The sequence below is a fragment of the Chaetodon auriga genome, chromosome 7, assembly GCF_051107435.1.
Source record: "Chaetodon auriga isolate fChaAug3 chromosome 7, fChaAug3.hap1, whole genome shotgun sequence".
Classification (NCBI taxonomy): Eukaryota; Metazoa; Chordata; class Actinopteri; order Chaetodontiformes; family Chaetodontidae; genus Chaetodon; species Chaetodon auriga.
The window spans coordinates 10,428,789-10,445,132 of NC_135080.1; the positions used below are offsets into that span (position 1 = coordinate 10,428,789).

At 44.2% G+C, this 16,344-nt stretch overlaps 3 protein-coding genes across 5 annotated transcripts in view; 2 read left to right on the forward strand and 1 right to left on the reverse strand.

Annotated features, from left to right (window-relative positions):
- On the forward strand, positions 1-5,145 carry lxn (latexin). Of its 2 annotated transcripts, none has more exons than XM_076735597.1 (7): positions 1-198; positions 2,613-2,789; positions 2,871-2,933; positions 3,380-3,554; positions 3,838-3,974; positions 4,307-4,369; positions 4,791-5,127. In XM_076735597.1, exons 1-7 carry the CDS (start codon positions 55-57, stop codon positions 4,905-4,907), a joined length of 876 nt encoding a protein of 291 aa, XP_076591712.1. In that variant the 5' UTR covers positions 1-54; the 3' UTR covers positions 4,908-5,127. The 2 variants fall into 2 exon arrangements, with proteins under 2 accessions (XP_076591712.1, XP_076591713.1); XM_076735598.1 differs by lacking the exon at positions 1-198 and adding an exon at positions 2,229-2,345 and having other exon boundaries at positions 4,791-5,145.
- gfm1 (G elongation factor, mitochondrial 1) lies at positions 339-10,762 on the reverse strand. Its single transcript, XM_076735587.1, has 18 exons — positions 10,033-10,762; positions 9,729-9,881; positions 9,484-9,616; positions 8,787-8,991; positions 8,402-8,518; positions 7,976-8,126; positions 7,126-7,280; positions 6,932-7,016; positions 6,688-6,825; positions 6,358-6,459; positions 5,947-6,003; positions 5,695-5,832; positions 5,203-5,285; positions 1,597-1,759; positions 1,362-1,506; positions 1,112-1,272; positions 956-1,009; positions 339-810 (listed from the first exon to the last, which is right to left on the reverse strand). The coding sequence occupies exons 1-18, from the start codon at positions 10,105-10,107 to the stop codon at positions 679-681; spliced, it is 2,247 nt and encodes a 748-aa protein (XP_076591702.1). The 5' UTR covers positions 10,108-10,762; the 3' UTR covers positions 339-678.
- itpkcb (inositol-trisphosphate 3-kinase Cb) overlaps positions 10,652-16,344 on the forward strand; it is a 17,467-nt gene continuing 11,774 nt past the window's right edge. The window contains exons 1-2 of one of the 2 annotated variants that reach the window (XM_076735588.1): positions 10,652-11,139; positions 13,059-14,289. In XM_076735588.1, the coding sequence (XP_076591703.1) occupies positions 13,138-14,289 (1,152 nt within the window). In that variant the 5' untranslated portion in view covers positions 10,652-11,139; positions 13,059-13,137. Of the gene's footprint in view, positions 11,140-13,041; positions 14,290-16,344 lie in introns of those variants that run through there. The other variant, XM_076735589.1, reaches the window with a different exon arrangement.

The following is a 16,344-nucleotide window of genomic DNA, read 5'->3' on the forward strand; positions in this document are numbered from 1 at the left end:
CACAGAGGCAGCCTTTCCCTTTTCTCTGCCATCTGTCTTTAACAGCTTACTGCAATGTGTGTGAGGATTATCGTTGTTCTGGCTGTGTTAACTGGGATAACTGGGAGCCCCAATGTGACGATCAGACCCGAGGTGGACATGCCGGCTCATCCTAACAGCGTCCCAGAGACGGTGGAGGATGCAGAGATCTTTGGACAGGTGAGACAGGAGCGAGACCCAGTGGCTCTGCTGTGTAACTGTGGTGCTTTTTGCCTGTGTGTAAAATCAACTGCCTAAGAAAAATGTGGGTTTCCATGAATCAAGTGTTTGTAAGATGAGATATTAATCATTTGCTACACTTTAAAAGACACGTATATATCTTTGTTGCAGTCATTATTACATCAGGATCGTTCTGTACATAGTACAAAAAACATTTTAAGCTTAAGTCGAATCACTCAGCTTTCATTACCAGCCACCATCTGGTGCTAAAATCAAGGTAATAAATATGTTTCCTGCAGGGGTCAAAAATAAGGGAGGAAAAAAAGTTCGAACTACAAAACAAAAGTAAAACATTAAAATTTTGCAAGGCTCCACAGATTAAAGCCTTATTGTTGAGTAACGATGGATGACGGGCAGAAAAATGAGGGACGGTGGTGATGTCAAGTCCAGTAGTACACAGCTAGGTAGATGGGACACTTTTCAGCTCTTCCACTTGTTCTTCTTCGCAGGCAGCTGCCCCGTGGCCTCTAAGTATTTGTGAACGAGCTCCTCTTGTACGCCTGGCAGGCAGGGCTGGTATCTGCTGTAGTCCATGGTGTACTCCCCTTTTCCCTGAATACACAATGACAGATGATGTTAGTTTCTCAGTTTAAAAAGTATCATGGAAGAAACATCTCTCAGACAGTGATTTGCTCCCAGTTTCACCTCTGAGGCTACATAGAGGACACTGTCCTCTATGGTTTGAGGTCGAACTTACTTCAGTGCAGGAGCGCAGCTCTGTGGCGTAGCCGAACATGTCGTTTAGTGGAACCTGTTGGGAGAAAAGGCTGAAATTAGTCAAATACAAACGGTGGTGAAAGATGAGAGAGGAAATACTGTCAAAGTCTCTGGATATTATAGAAACTGTACTCACATCAGCGTACAGAGTGAAGTATCCCTCAGCGCCGTCCTGTCCTGTGATAACACCGTGTCGACGGTTTACACCAGCAATCACTGCTCCCTGAAACTCCTGGGGCGCTACGATTTCCACAGACATGATTGGCTCCAGGATGGTCACGTTGGCCTTTTCCATAGCTGAGGAGAAACCAGCAGTAAGGTACACTCAGGACAGAGGTGAAACCAGCGCAGAGCGAAATGAAAGTCAGACCTGAGGTGGCGCTCACCTTGTTTTAGAGCGCCCTCTCCTGCACGGATGAAGGAGATCTCATTGGAGTCCACCATGTGATGCGCTCCGTCTTCCAGGAGGAATCTGACCCCTGAGATCTTGTGCCCAGTCAGGGGTCCCTTCTCACAGGCCTCCCTGTAGCCCTGCAGTATGATCGAGCACACAGCATTCAAGTCAGTTTTAATATATTTCACGTCTATACAGCTGCAGTACATCAAAGTCAGAAAACACACCCTTTCAACAGCTGGTACAAACTGCTTCGGGATGTTGGTTCCAATAGTCTGGTCTTCAAACTCCAGCTTGGTGTAATTCTCTGGCTCCAGAGGCTCGAGGACTCCCACGACTTTACCGTACTGGCCCGATCCACCGGTCTGCTTCTTATGAGTGAAGTCAAACCTGCAGAAAGTGGGACAAAATATCCACAGTTTGAACCATCTGACAACCAGGGTCCACTCTGTTTAAGCATATTTCAGCAATTAATTTGATTTTATCATTGATTAAGTCTTAAGTTACAAGCTTTATTGATGGCAGTTTTCAGCCACTTGAGGTTACCTCTCTTTAGGTGTATGTCACTGAACATGACTGCCAATTTAAGAATTTTGGATTATTGGATTATATGGCCAAAAAAATACCAGATATCAACAGTTTTGGCGATCAAAGAAATACATTAGTGCCAAAACCACATTAAATCTCAAGCTAAATGAAACACTGCAGCACCAAATGTGACCAATCCATCCATTAGGTTTAAGGATTTACTGTCTGTTATGTAAAGCTGATCAACAGAGAGGAGAGGAAACAACAAGAAAGAGCTCTGTCTCTTTAAAAAAAAAAAAAGGGGGCCGTCCCCAAAGAGCTCTGGTGTCACAGGAAGCAGGAAGTAGGCTTTCATTTACATGAGGAGCAGCTGAGACTGAACGCCGGATAGATCAAAGTTTCCACCTGCCAAGTTAACACACAGGGAGTTGCAGCATTCCAGCTACAGGCAAGATCAGACCCCTTATTTCCTTCACTGCTCATCACATTTTCCAGCTGCACACTTCTTCACCCTGCACTTTCTCTCAGACTTCTACAAGTCTGCTTTCCTTTCCTGTCTGTTCAGTGGCTGTTCTCCTTCTCTCTTTCTTATGTAGAAAACCAACCCATGGAAAAAGCTGCTGACACCTGAGGGTCAAAGTCCGTCAGGGGTTCGACGCCCATCCCTGTTCATCTTTTCATTATTCCCTCTCTCATTCTGTCTCTGGGTTAACAGCAAGAAGTATTAGAGGAAGAGGAGGCTGAAGAGGATGTGATGGCCACTGGAGAGCTGAACCCCAATCACTACCCCGCTCAGAGGGCGGCCAAAGTGGTCCAGCACTACCTCAACACCCGCTACGGCTCTCCATACAGGCTGTTCGGACTGCAGAGGGTCCACAGCGGAAATGCAGAGGTCTGTTAACTGTCACATTTTAGCTTACAGACATAGAAATTGTAACTACTTTCAACTGAGGTTTTCTCTCCCTTTTTAAAGGATGTGGCAGACTCTGGGAGAAAGTATCAGCTGGAGATCTCAGTGCAGGAGATGATCAGCAATGTAAGACGTGATTATTTATCGCACAATTTCTACTTTCTACTGCTCTACATAAACTGTAAATGGGTCAGTTATCCCTGTGCAGATGGTAAAAAGCACTTTAAATTTAACTAAAAACTACACATCTAATGGAAAACTTTGAGGAGTGTCTTTGAAGACTGACTTCTAACAAATAGGGATGATTGATGTTGAACTGGCTGCAACATGTCAAGAGTTACTGGCACTGTATTTCCATTGTTCTTGTGGAAGTTTTGTTTAAAGTGCACAGCTGAATAATTTCTGGCTGCACAGTGAGCAGGTCAGACCAGGTTTTATGAAAGGAGGCAGTGTGGTGCAACCTTGACTGGCTGCCATGGTACCGTCTGGACTACGCCTCTGCTCTGTGTACTCCCTGCACTTCATTCCACTTCTGTTTGCTTCTTTTCAAACCTTTCTTAAAATTCATCCAGGCGACAGCGAAATGCTCTGCAGAGGTTTTCTTTGCGATGGGAGAACAGCAGCGCTCAGCCCAGGTCCAGGCCTCATGCGAGGAGCTCCTTAAAATCGACACTAAAGCTCAAGAAGAGGCCTTTTACCAACAGTACAAGATGAACCAAAGCTTGCTGCCAGCACAAAATCTACCCGGTATGTACAATTAAACAAACTGTATGTACTGTTTGTCCCAATTAACACGTAAATTCAGATCTTGCACAACATCGGCAGTTTGAAATTGCAGCGTTTTGAGATTTCAACATTGTTCCAGTTTGTGGTTTGTGAGTGAGCTCAGTGTTCTCCTTCATAGTAACATCACATCGTTAACCCTGACAGTGTAATACACTATGAGTATACACCACATGTTTACACAACAAGATATATATCATGAACATGAACTTCCTTCTTACTAACTCACTGACCCTCTGACCTTCAGATAGCTACGGTCACATTGAGCCCGACATGAAGCCCCTCTGGCACCTGGGCACTGTGGCCTCCAGCTTCGTCATGCTGAACGAATCCACTGAAAACACTCTGTACAACATGGCTCAGGTGGCCAACATCACGCAGCTGGTAGGTCGTCTTATCTGTTGTTGGGTCTGTTTGTTAATCCTTGTTAAAACTGGTTACTATTCAAATGAACTTTCATTTAATTTACACAACACAAGATTCATAAACAGCATCAGCTGCAGTGCATGGTCCGCATTCAGTTGCAGACTGTGCGCACTACAGAAGAAAAGCTTCGGCACCGTCTATTTCATGCAGGCACAAGTTTTCGGTCATAGACATACAAGGCAGGTTTTGCATAAAAGGCTGATTCAGTTTTCTGCTGTGATGTGAAGTGGATGAGAGGACGAAACCTGTTGTTTCTATCATTTGTCTTATTTTTCCTTTGTCTGCTGCAGCCAACTGAGAACGACCAGCTGAAGTTCGACTACCACATACTGCTCCATGAGATGGTGTCGCAGGTAACTGCTTATTATGATAAACTGTTTAAATGAAAAGAGCTGCAGGTCAGTTATTTTCACCATCACACATCAATAATTCATCTATCAAATGACTGATGGCGACCACAATTTATCTTAAGATGTCTTGTTCACTAATGTGACTCAAAAGAGACAAAAACCTTATTTCATAATTTGATTTGAATCAGAAAAGAAAGCTAATTTACACCATTCAGCTGTCTATATTTCCTTTAAATAACTAAAGTGATTAATCAGAGTAACCAGCTGCTAAAACAGCTAATAATTTCAGCATACTGGCATCTTACTGTGAACTGGTCTGGTACAAGTTAGTTGAGAAGGACATGCCGATATGGACCATGTGAGGTGCAGCTGTACTACCTGAGGCCTGGTGTTAAATAAAACAAGCAGTGCCGTTTCTTTACAGGAAATCATTCACTGGAAGCTGCTGTTCACCTGGTCTCCTGCAGGGGGGGTTAAAGTGCTGCACATGGAACAGCTGCCACACTGCCATGATTGTGAAAAACCCATCAATACAAAGTAGACTGCTGCTGACACTGGACACACTGCCAGTACAACCAAAACAGCATGTTGATGCTCACCTCTTGTATTCAGCTCTGGGAGCATTAACGTGTTATGATGCTGCTGCAAGCACGAAGCCAAGATTTGCTGCCGATGCGTGCAGCACAACATGAATCCATCATAATAATGATGATGATACTGTGCTACTTATGTAGTACTTTCAGTTGCTGTTGTATTTTAGCCAAAATAAACTGTTTATACAAATGATTGCTTCAGCGCGTGTGTGTGTGTGTGTGTGTCTGGAGATCAGCACTTACGACACAGGACTGCTGATCGTCTCTCTGAAAGACACTTTGGGCTTTCCCATCACACAGGGACAGTTGTATTCCCTCTCCATCCTCTGAAAAATAACACAAAAGGTGAACAAACCAGGCCAGATATGTTGGGTTTAAAGAGACAATTCCTTTTTTATGCCGATACGAATGCATCCATTTAAAGTTTGGTCTCATTCAGTCTGAGGTTTAGAGATCATGTCTATATCTCACTTCAACAGCAATGACACTCTGTAGCGTTTGGTCTGTGGTTCAGTGACGTCTCTCTGACTTGAAGTTACAGTCATCCGCAGACATTGACAAACAGCGATGACAGAGACTTGAGTTTTTACCTTTACATATTTTGGCACAGACCACTGAGTATTAGAGAGAATCTGACGGCTTCAAAGCTCCACAAATCAAAATTAACTGTATATAAACGATCATTCTTAAGCAACATCTTGTATTAAACATGGAGAACATCCTCTGGCTGGGTACCTGCGAGTAGATTTCGAGATGCAGCTCGCCCATGCCTGAGATGATGGTTTCTTTGTTCTCGGTGTCGAAATGCACTCTGAACGTGGGGTCTTCCCTGGTGAAACGGTTGATACCTTTGGAGAATTTGTCCATGTCATTCTAGTCAGAAGTAAGATAACAACAGGAGAGAGGAGTTAATAGATGCAATTCAAGCTCTGGAGCTGGATTTGTACAGATCAGTACACAGTGTGGGTAAATTAAAGTATTTTTTACCTTGTTGATCGGCTTTATTGACATGGAAATGACAGGCTCTGGGACGTGAATAGACTCCTGTGGGACAAAATGATAACACATGAACACACGATTCTCCTTGTATCTTGGAGTAAAGAAGGAAAAGTAGAATAATTCCCTAAATTTTCTGCTGTTACGCCGACGACCAAATCCATTACTGCTGCCACTCACTCCACCCTCCTACACTGACTCACAGATGGATGAATGTTGGGATGTTCCTAATGACTAATTACCCTGAGGAAGTTTAAACTTAGACTAGTTGACTGCATTAAAAGTAAGAAAATGTTCATAAAACAGTCAGAATATGATACAAATAAAATGTATTATTGTTATTGAAAATGTCATAAAACGAGCAGGTTTTGTGCTCTTGCACAGGTGAAAGCATTTACTCACCATGGAGAGATTAGCGCTGGTCTTGGATGTAAAAGTGTCTCCGCTGGCGCAGTCGATCCCAAACAGGGCACAAATGTCTCCTGCATAGACCTCGTCCACATCCTGAAACGGCACAGGGAGGACGAGTTGATCCAAATGTCTTTTTTCTAATGAATATTAAAAAGTTTCATGTCTTGTTTTGATGCAAGAAGCATGAAAACATGTGTCGCACAGGATGTGGTTGTTATCTACACACTTGACTGGTGCCAAAAGAGGAAGCAAACCATTTTGACCAGTCATGTTCCTCTGATGTTCGAACTGCAAACCACAGATGGAAAAGTGTGACCTCACCTCCATCTGGTCAGCGTGTAGACGCACGAGCCTCTGAACCCGGACTTTCTTGCCCGTGCGTGTGTTGTAGATGTATTCCCCCTTCTTCAGGCAGCCCTGGTACACCCGCACATACGTCAGCTGGCCAAACCTCCCTGCCTGTTAATGAGAAAAATACCACAAGTAACAACAAAGCACAACAGAGTGAAACCTTCCTGTTTAGCAAAACTGAGATAAAAAAAGATTTAAAAAATTGTTATCTTACCTCCAGTTTGAAGGCCAGACCAACATAGGAGTTTGCAGAGTCTCTTGTAGGGTCCATCTGAATCTTTGATGTTTCACTGGCATCTCTGACACAGTGACATTAGCACAATTAAAACAAATATTAACTGAAAATGTTCATTTCATTTCATCTACTGTTAGTTTGCGTACAAACTGATAACCCTGGTCTGCACTCACTCGTCATTGAGGAGAGCATAGTTGGTGACCTCAGTGGGGTTCGGCAGGTAATCCAAGACAGCGTCCAGTAGAGGCTGGACACCCTTGTTCTTCAATGCTGTGCCCACCAGCACTGGAGTGAAGTGACGCTGCACGGTCGCCCTGCGGATTGCAGCCTGGAGGGCAAAGAAGTCACGAGAGGCTGAGTGTCGGGCAACAAAATGAATTTTCTTCAACACTGTTCATGTCCAAATTGAACAACTGGAGGGTGAAAGCACTCCGGTGCTTTCACAGGTGCATCGTGAGATGGCTGCACAGATGAGAGATGAGAGTCAACTCAGCTTGGCTTCTAATTTACTTTTGCCTCTGATTTTATGTGTAGGGTACAGAATAGATATTTGTGCAGGGACATAGGAAAACATTTTTGCTTATTTCTGTTATCTGCTGTCTACTTCTGCTGCTGTGTCTCTGTGTTCACTGTTAACCATGACTGTTGCTACTTAACCCGGACTTACACACTCATTGTGCAATAATGTTCGACTACTGTCTGCACTGTTTACACAGGAATGCCCTGTTACACAGAATGCTGTGTACAATCGTGCAATGCTCTTGTAAAGCACATACGCATGCTAGCATTACTTTTGTGAGCATGTTGGCATGCTGATGTTAGCATTTAGCTTCAAGCACTGCTGTGCCAAAGTACAAACACAGCACCACTAGCATGCTTTTAGTCTAGTTTACTAATACGCAATGTGAAGGAATTGTTGTGAAAGTTATTTTAAAACTAATGATGAATCAACTACGAGTCACAGTCTTCAACAAGGAGAGAGTCACATTTCACACACGCTCTCCCTCTTTGAAGGACACAAACCTTCAGGTCGTCGTTAGTTGGAATCTTTTCCTCCAAGAACATCTCTCCCAGGACTTCATCAGCGTTAGCCACACACTCCACCAGTTCCTGCCTCCGGTCTGCAGCCTCAGCACGAAACTCTGCCGGGATCTCATCATAGCGGACCGTTTGACTACAGGGAGCAAGAAACCGTTTCAATCAGCTTCATGTTGTCGAGGAAAAGAATCTCAGGAGTTATGAAACAAAGATTTTAACACTTTAACACTGACCAGTCTGCCTTTATCTCATTTATGGTAAAAACTAAGTATTCTTGTTGTTAAAGAATCAGCAAAATAAACATTAAGTGATTAAAACTTACTAGGTTGTCAATTAAAGTTCAGATAAAAACAACTGATTTACTCTATAAGATCTCTTCATGGTCAAGCTACCACAGTGGGAACCGCTCACCCAAAAGGTCCTTCGAAGTACATGCTCCGCTCCTCCACGAGGTCAATGATGCCGCGCATGTTGGCCTCCAGGCCGATGGGGATGCTCACAAAGGCTGCGTTGTGGTTCAGTTTGGTTCTGAAGAAGACAAAGAAAAAGTCTGAGTGAACATTAATACAGTGAGGAAAACTGAACATTGTAGAGTGATGATTTCATGTCGTTAAGGAGACATAAGGAGGTTCAGTCTGTTACTGTTTGTACAAACATGCAGGAGCTTGTATCCAGGTCCGTCTAATTAAATATCATCTACCATCACCAGTGGTCACACACATTTAATCATCCTGCTCTATGTGTGACTGCTCAGGAGTACTTTGGCGTGTGTGTGTACACTGTGAGCGTACTGCACCTCATCTGCTGCAGGGCTCGGTTGGGGTTGGCGCCCATGCGGTCCAGCTTGTTGATGAAGGTGAGGAAGGGGACGTTGTAGCGTTTCATCTGCCTGTTCACGGTCATGGTCTGACACTGGACTCCTCCAACGGCACACAGAACCAGCACGGCCCCGTCCAACACGCGCAGCGCTCGCTCCACTTCAATGGTGAAGTCCACGTGACCTGGGGGACCGACAGGGACGGTGACATTTAGAAAAATATATACTGGAAACATGAAAAAGTGATACTTTTGAAATGTGAGGTTCAGTCCTGGAGCTGAGAAAGATTAATCATTTCAACCTCACGAGCATGGTGGTTAGATCCTTCTGTTCTCTCACTGTCCTTAGCTTTTGAAAGTGTTTTTGTGGCATGTTTCTGATGTTACTAAACAGTGAAAAGTTGAGAGAAAACGTGGAGAGATTAGATCAAACCGGGGACGATTACATGGTCAGCACCACCAGCACCCCACTCTCTGGAGCATTTTTAGAGTCAGTGACTTTAATGAAGTGATTTGTGCATTTAACTGAAGGTTGCACATTCATGCAGCTTTCCCACACAACTTGGACGTCTTTCTTACCCATATGTAACTGTCCAAATGACAAACAGGGGGTCAGTAGGGCCCATAAGCAAAATTTTGTGAGCAAAGGACCATAAAACTAGTAGAACTTTTAGCACCTGGCGTGTCAATGATGTTGATGTTGTGATTCTTCCACATGGTGTATGTAGCAGCTGACTGGATGGTGATGCCCCTCTGTCTCTCGAGCTCCATGGAGTCCATGGTGGCTCCGACACCGTCCTTCCCCTTCACCTACACGCAGCAGCGGAGGAAAACAGCTCATGAAAGCTGAACACTGTACGCATGTAAAACCTCACCTGACGGTCTCCACTGATACACAAACAAACACGATCCCAGCGCTCACCTCGTGAATCTCTGCTATCCTGCCGGTGTAATAGAGGACGCGCTCGGTCAGGGTGGTCTTCCCCGAGTCGATGTGAGCTGAGATCCCGATGTTGCGGATCCTCTCGTTGGGAAAGACACCGGAGGAGCATGTCCGACAGCTGTTGATGAGCACCTGTGGAGATGAAACAGAGGGATATCGATACTCAAACCCCTTCTGTCTGTTTACCGATTGGGAAATGCAGTCGACCCATGCCAGAGCAGCTCGGCTGAGGTTTGATGTCAAATCCGTACAACTGCAGACACCCCATGTTACTTAATGTTACCTTGGTAAGAGTGACGCTTCCTGGTGCCAAAAGGTGCGTTTTTGCCAAAGACAGGCCCGTATTTAGGACTCTCATTCTGACAATTGTTTGGTCGGGCACAGGGTGGTCGTATTCTTCCTTTTACACAACCCCCGACTCTAGTAACCCGGTGAATGTCACGCCGGGGCCCTGGTGGTTGTGAAACACCACTTCCGCATCTACGGAAACTCAGATGTGACAATTATCAAAATTCGCGTTTATTAAATCGATACGATGCCAATTTCAGATGAAACACCGTGGATCAAAACAGTTATATTCACGTTTATTTGTTTAGTTTGAAGTTAAAAGTCAAACACTTCAATGCACGAACTCAAAAATTGCAAAGAAAACGCGTAAGGACAAAAAGGATCAGGATGCTTTCAAGTGCTGTCAGAGAACGCTCAAGAAATTGACGTCACAAGCATGTTTTAAATGCATTTTGTGAACGATTCAATACTTTGGCCCACAATGTTCAGCATTAAATAGATTTTAAAATTATATGAATCGAGTCTGTAAAATATATTGAGTCTTTAAAACATCTTAACTCTATGAAATGTCCTCAATAAAGTTACCAAATTACATTTTTAAAGGAACCTCAATAGTTGGCAAAATTACGGCGACCCTGAAAGCAACACTTTTAAAATACAATTGATGTCACGAGCTGTCAATAACGATTTATTGGACACAATATAAAAGCCTTTAATTTGGGTCGTAATATTTTCCTCAATTGTCAGCTGTTTCGGACACTTGTTAAATACAGTATTTAAGGTTAATTTCGTGTTTTAGCATTACTCTCTTAAATCATAGTTTAGCTAGCAAGCTAACGTTAGCTATAGCACGTCAGGTGGCAAATGAAGAGCCTGAGTGTTAGCTAAAGTTGCCCCTGTTTTGACAAGCGTTTCCTCTTCAGCTTCCACCACATGCAGATACTAAACTACACACAGCAGCTCTGCACACACCGCTAGCCAAACACATAAGCCGCAGACACATCCCCCTTCACACCCTGCTGTAAGTTATAAAGCTCCATATCACTGCCAGACTTAAACAGCTGCTTCGCACTCACCAGAGGAGGAACTCAGGGTCTGTCTGGTGAGTTTTGGCTAATAGTTTTATTCATGGTAAATGAAAGAGCACGTTTTATTGTTTTTCCAAAATCACAATGCACAGAAGCAGAGTTTTGTTGTAATTTTGTTAGCTTTTTTGTTGATCTTTTGCCAGTTTTAGGTCAGCTGTGGGAAGTACTTTCTGTGTCTCTGTATTGGGCTTAATGTGTCGCTGAAATCATACATTTAAGAGCAAGATTTCCCACTTGAAATTAATCAAGCAACATTTTTATAAAACAGCTAATTCGGTCCTAAAAAGGTCAAGTATTCTTTAACAAATATATCAGTGATTACATAAGCATACCCTTAGTGCAGAGTGGATGGTACTTGTTAAAGAAGAAGTACATTTAAATGTTTTCCATCGGCCCAAACATGCCAGAGGAATAAATGATATTCATGACAGATTTACTGTGTGTGAGAGAGTAATCATACATTATTTTTCAGTGTTTTACATGTTTGCCAATGAATGATCATGTTCCCATATAAGGCTCTCAGTCATTTAACCCAGTGTGAGTCATTCTGTGATTATTTATGATTCTGATTACACAAGAATATGCTTGAATGTGAAGTGTGTGTGTGTGTGTGTGTGTGTGTGTGTGTGTGTGTGTGTATGTATATGTGTGGGGGGCTATGAGCTGTTCTTTCCATTGTTATCCTTCCTGTCTCACTTCCTCTGTGAGCATTCCTCCCTGACAGCACGGTGACTGCAGTGCTGCCACAGTAAATGACAGTGAATGACGCTCAGCGTGCTCACTGCCTCTAATGTAAAACGCTGTGAATGTTTCCAGGATGCAGAGCTGGAATTTGTGATGAGTGTATCATTCAACATAAAGTTTTCCTGATTTTCAGTTTACCTACTATATTTCACTGTCATTCAGGACCAAATGTAGAAGTTGAAGCCTGGGTCCTGTTTGTATGTGCTGTGTTTTACATGCCTGCAAGTATTGGACACTTGCTAAAATAATTACTGGATTGATTCATTTGTTGATCCACATTATATCTTTTTAGATATATATTGTGGTTTTTGCCTGTGGGTCAGACAGAACAAGCAACTTCAAGACATCACCTTGTGGTTTGGTGCTCTTGACCTGAGGATTAAAAACTGATTGAATATATAAGTTAAAGAGTAATCGATAATGGACATGCTCCTTAGTCGCAGTCTTGCAGAAAAGGATTGGCTGAAAATAGTGTCCACATATTTGAGTGATGTCTTCTACAGTTTAACTTGGACACATCAGTGCCTTGTTTTACACTACTTTATGGTGTACCACTGTACTTTTTGGGTATTTTTTAATGACACAATACTCTTGACAGATAGATGGTGGGGTCTAATTGAAAATGCTTAAGGGATACAAGCAGCCTACTTGGACAAGGGCATGATGTCCATCACAGGAGGGCAGTATTACACAGACTAACGGTGGTTAAACTGTGAAATTCCCTGAATTTACATTGAATACCTTGAATTTCTTTGCACTCCTCTGCTTTACTGCATATTTAAGTCATATTTCCCTGTGAATATACACTCATTGTTGGTGTAATTGATCTGACTTTCCCCTGTCAGTTTCTTTGCCCTGTAGCCTACTCCAGAAAACAAGATCTGAATCTCAGAACTGACAAATCACAGATTAATCTGTTTTCTTGAGCCAGCCACTGTGATTAATGGCAGCCAGTGTTTGCTGGAGCTATTGGGGATGGGCAGGTGATTTATATGTGCTGTTAAGGATTGCATCATCACTCTGATTGTATTGCTTTAGTTGAACATTGCTCATGCAGGTGAGGTGTTTACTAAATAATTCATCATGTTTGTTCCCACAGACTCAGACATGGAAAATTGGATGGAACAATGTAAGATTTCCCAGGCTTAATGAATGGATTGTGTGACTAATGGCTTACTGTACATTGTAGGAGTCACGGGCTGAAAGCGGTTTCAACTGTTCAAAATCAAGCACTGAGGGTGTGTCTGGGTCACCGTACGGCATGCGGGATGGGCCAAACTCGCTCGGATCTATCGCACAGCACCGCCACCTCAGGCAGAGCGAAATGGAAAGCAGGCGAGACGGCGCAGCGACTCCGGAGCGGAGAGAAGCGACGGAGTGACCAGTTAAACAGGAAACCGATGAAAAACAAAGTGTTGTCGTGTTTGGGAAGGAGAAAGCGCGACTCCAGCGAAACTGAAGCGGATTTAGGTCGCGGAAACGGAGCCGGAGATCCAGCAACGTGCCGCGATCACAGAGTGGGAAAGTTGCCCAGGGACGAGGCTGTGTCGGCGGCTGGGGAACACCGAGCATCCCCGGGTTGTTTGGAGGCACCATCCGGCCTAGATGAGAGTACCGAGGCTATCCAGCACGCCGTGAACCGAGAGACAAAGGCTGGCCCGTCCGATGCGCCAGGTTTGGAGAGGCGGACCGGTGAAGTCAGCGGTGCGGGCTGCGAGGAGCCGAAGCCCGAGCGAGAGGACAATGCCTCGGACCCCCCGACCAAGGCCATGGAAGATCAGCCACTGGGGGGAAACAGCCCCGTTGTGTCTGAGGTTAGAGAATTGACGGGGACTAGTCAGAGTTCAGCCCCGCTGCTCACCTCTGACCCGAACACTCAGCGGACTTTGAGCAGCTCGGCCCCGGATCAACCTCTGGATTGCGGACTATCGGTAAGGGAAGATCACACTGAAGCTAAAATGACAAAAACCGACTGTAATGCCGTTTCACATCCCCCAAAAGCGACCGGAGAACAGAACAACTGTTGTCTGGTTAAAAGTGAGAGCCGAAAGGACTCTGATCAGGGCCCTCATGGTCCCCAAGGAGGCCAAAGTTACGCAGGAACTATACCGAAACTCATCATAACTCGGGACCCCAGTCCGACCCGGCCCCAGGGGACGCCGTCCCCGCTGAGCGCCCGAACGGAGCCCAGCACCGGCTCGTGTCTGGACCCCCATCCAGACGACGAGTCTCCGTCGGACAGCGGCTGCGGAGGGTCCCCTGCACTGATGCGCTCCCCGAGGAAGCTGTCCAACTCCTCCTCCATCGGCCTGTCCTCCGCCTCGTCCTTCGAGGAGTCTGAGGACGACTTCACTGGGAGCGACATCGAGTCCAGTCTGTCCCCGGCGCGGTCTCTGTGCAGCCCGGACGATGGGACAGGGGTGAGTGTCTTTATCAAGTGCTTTTCCCAACAAAAAAATGTTTGAATTTATCTGTGCAGTTCAGTAACTATGAACAATAGCATGAAGAGGAGAGTTTCATTTAGAATCTGTCAGCTGCACAAAAATCCTAAACCTGTCTGACTGCTTTGGCTTCCAAAAAATTACAAATGCAAATATTGCGCAATTGGCCTATGTCACGGGAGACATACAGTATGTGGTCAAGGGCCACTCCTCAACTGAACAACCCAAGTTACTACACAGCTGCATAAGAAGTGGTTTGAGAAAGACAGTAGTGTATGTGGTTGTTACCGTGTACAAACCCATGCACACACATACACACACACACTGCATGCATGACGCATGCGGGTCAACAACCCTATATCTTGCAACAGCTTTTGGCACTGGCACCTTTATTTATCAGACACATGCATTTCCATATTTACTGCTGCACAGCTGTCATACACAAAAACACACTGCACAGTGACCGGCAGGTCAGAGCTGTTCAAAGTATGTCATACAGATATTTTATGGTAGTGAATTCCCAGAATATTATGAAGTGCTGTTGTGCAAATGGCAGTAAATGAGGCTCCTGTCAGTCAGGATGCTTTCTACACAGTGTGTCTCATGTGGTTTTGGTGGCTCTCTGTCTGTTTAAAAATCCTAAATAACGTGTCGTTCCAAAACTTAACGCCTGGACTGACACCACCCTGATAATGACACATTACAATAACAAATTTAATCAAAGAGGAGGAAGATGGCTCTTATCTCCCACCCCCACTTCAGTGTCTCTTTACTCCCGTGGCCTATGGTCACATGGCTTTGATGAGCTCAACCGAAGGAGCATTTTAACGCTGTCTGAATGCACGTTTGAATTGTTTGTCATCCCAATTACCGTTGCCACTTCAGCAGTGTACAATTCATATACAAATAGACTTCACAGATGGTATCCGTGCTGTCTTGAAGTAGCTTTATTGCCCTGGAGGCTTACAGTTTTCCTCTCCTCCAGACATGAGATGCAGTTTAAAGTTTCCAAGTAGGAAGTCATGTTGTTTCCTCCCTGAGTCAGGAGGCTTTGATGCACTGCTGACTAGAAATGCTTGGAATGAGACAAGTCTTAAAAACAGGATGTCTCTACTGGAGACAGCCTTCCAGTATCCACTTAGGTAGTAATCTGTGAATCCTGTATGTCCAGGTTTTCTGTTTAGGCCACGTCAACTACTGTGCATGTTGAATGATGTTCAAGTGTCAGCATGCCATTCATTTTTCACCGCCAGAATGAGTTGTCTCCTGGCCAGATGTTAAAAAACAGGAGTGGGGAAACGTGAGAAAGCAGACAAAACATAAATAAAACAACATCTAACATTAACCACCATTAACTTCAGTCTTCTTAAACAGTCAGGTACTCTATTGAGACCACCCATCTCCTGCTCTCAACCAGCTGGATCTTAAACATTTTTGTTTATTTTATCATTATTGATTCATTTTTCAATTATGTTGTCGACTATAAAGACTCCAAAAAGAGTGTAAACCTGCCATTTTCATTCCCCAGAGCATCTTAAAATGTCTTTTTTTTTGTCTGCCCAACAGTCTAAAATGCAAAAAGAGTCAGAAAAGAGAAAAGAAGGTTTTGAATGGGATCAGTTCATCATTTTCTAAAGCTGCTGTCATTTCCGCAGTCATAATGGTGCCTTTCCTTTTTCCAATTTTCTAGTGTCAGGGGTATGTGGATCTCCAACATCTAAGTTTCTTAAATACCAATTGATGAATGAAGAACAATCCAACTCCCATTATGACGTTATTAATGTCTCTCTTAGGTCAGTCATTACGGTCGTTACAGCCACATTTCTCCACATGGCAAACGTGTTTATTGGCCACCAGTTACAGTAATGATCATTTGAATCAGCGACTCAGTGGACACTGTAATTTCCTGGCTATTACACTGACAACCAGGAAATGAGCAACCTGAGGAGTTGCACTTGAGCTGTCGAAATAAACAGGATGACGCTACCCTGTGGTTTCTGATAAGAGCTGGCTTTTAATGGACGCGTTGTGTCC

Coding starts and splice junctions, on each gene's coding strand:
- lxn (XM_076735597.1), top strand. CDS start 55: ATGTGTGTGAGGATTATCGTTGTTCTGGCTGTGTTAACTGGGATAACT. Junction 199..2,612: donor ATGCAGAGATCTTTGGACAG/GTGAGACAGGAG, acceptor CTGGGTTAACAG/CAAGAAGTATTAGAGGAAGA. Junction 3,555..3,837: donor GCCAGCACAAAATCTACCCG/GTATGTACAATT, acceptor TCTGACCTTCAG/ATAGCTACGGTCACATTGAG.
- gfm1 (XM_076735587.1), bottom strand. CDS start 10,107: ATGAGAGTCCTAAATACGGGCCTGTCTTTGGCAAAAACGCACCTTTTG. Junction 8,127..8,401: donor TACTTCGAAGGACCTTTTGG/GTGAGCGGTTCC, acceptor TGCTCCCTGTAG/TCAAACGGTCCGCTATGATG. Junction 1,010..1,111: donor ACTTCACTCTGTACGCTGAT/GTGAGTACAGTT, acceptor TTCTCCCAACAG/GTTCCACTAAACGACATGTT.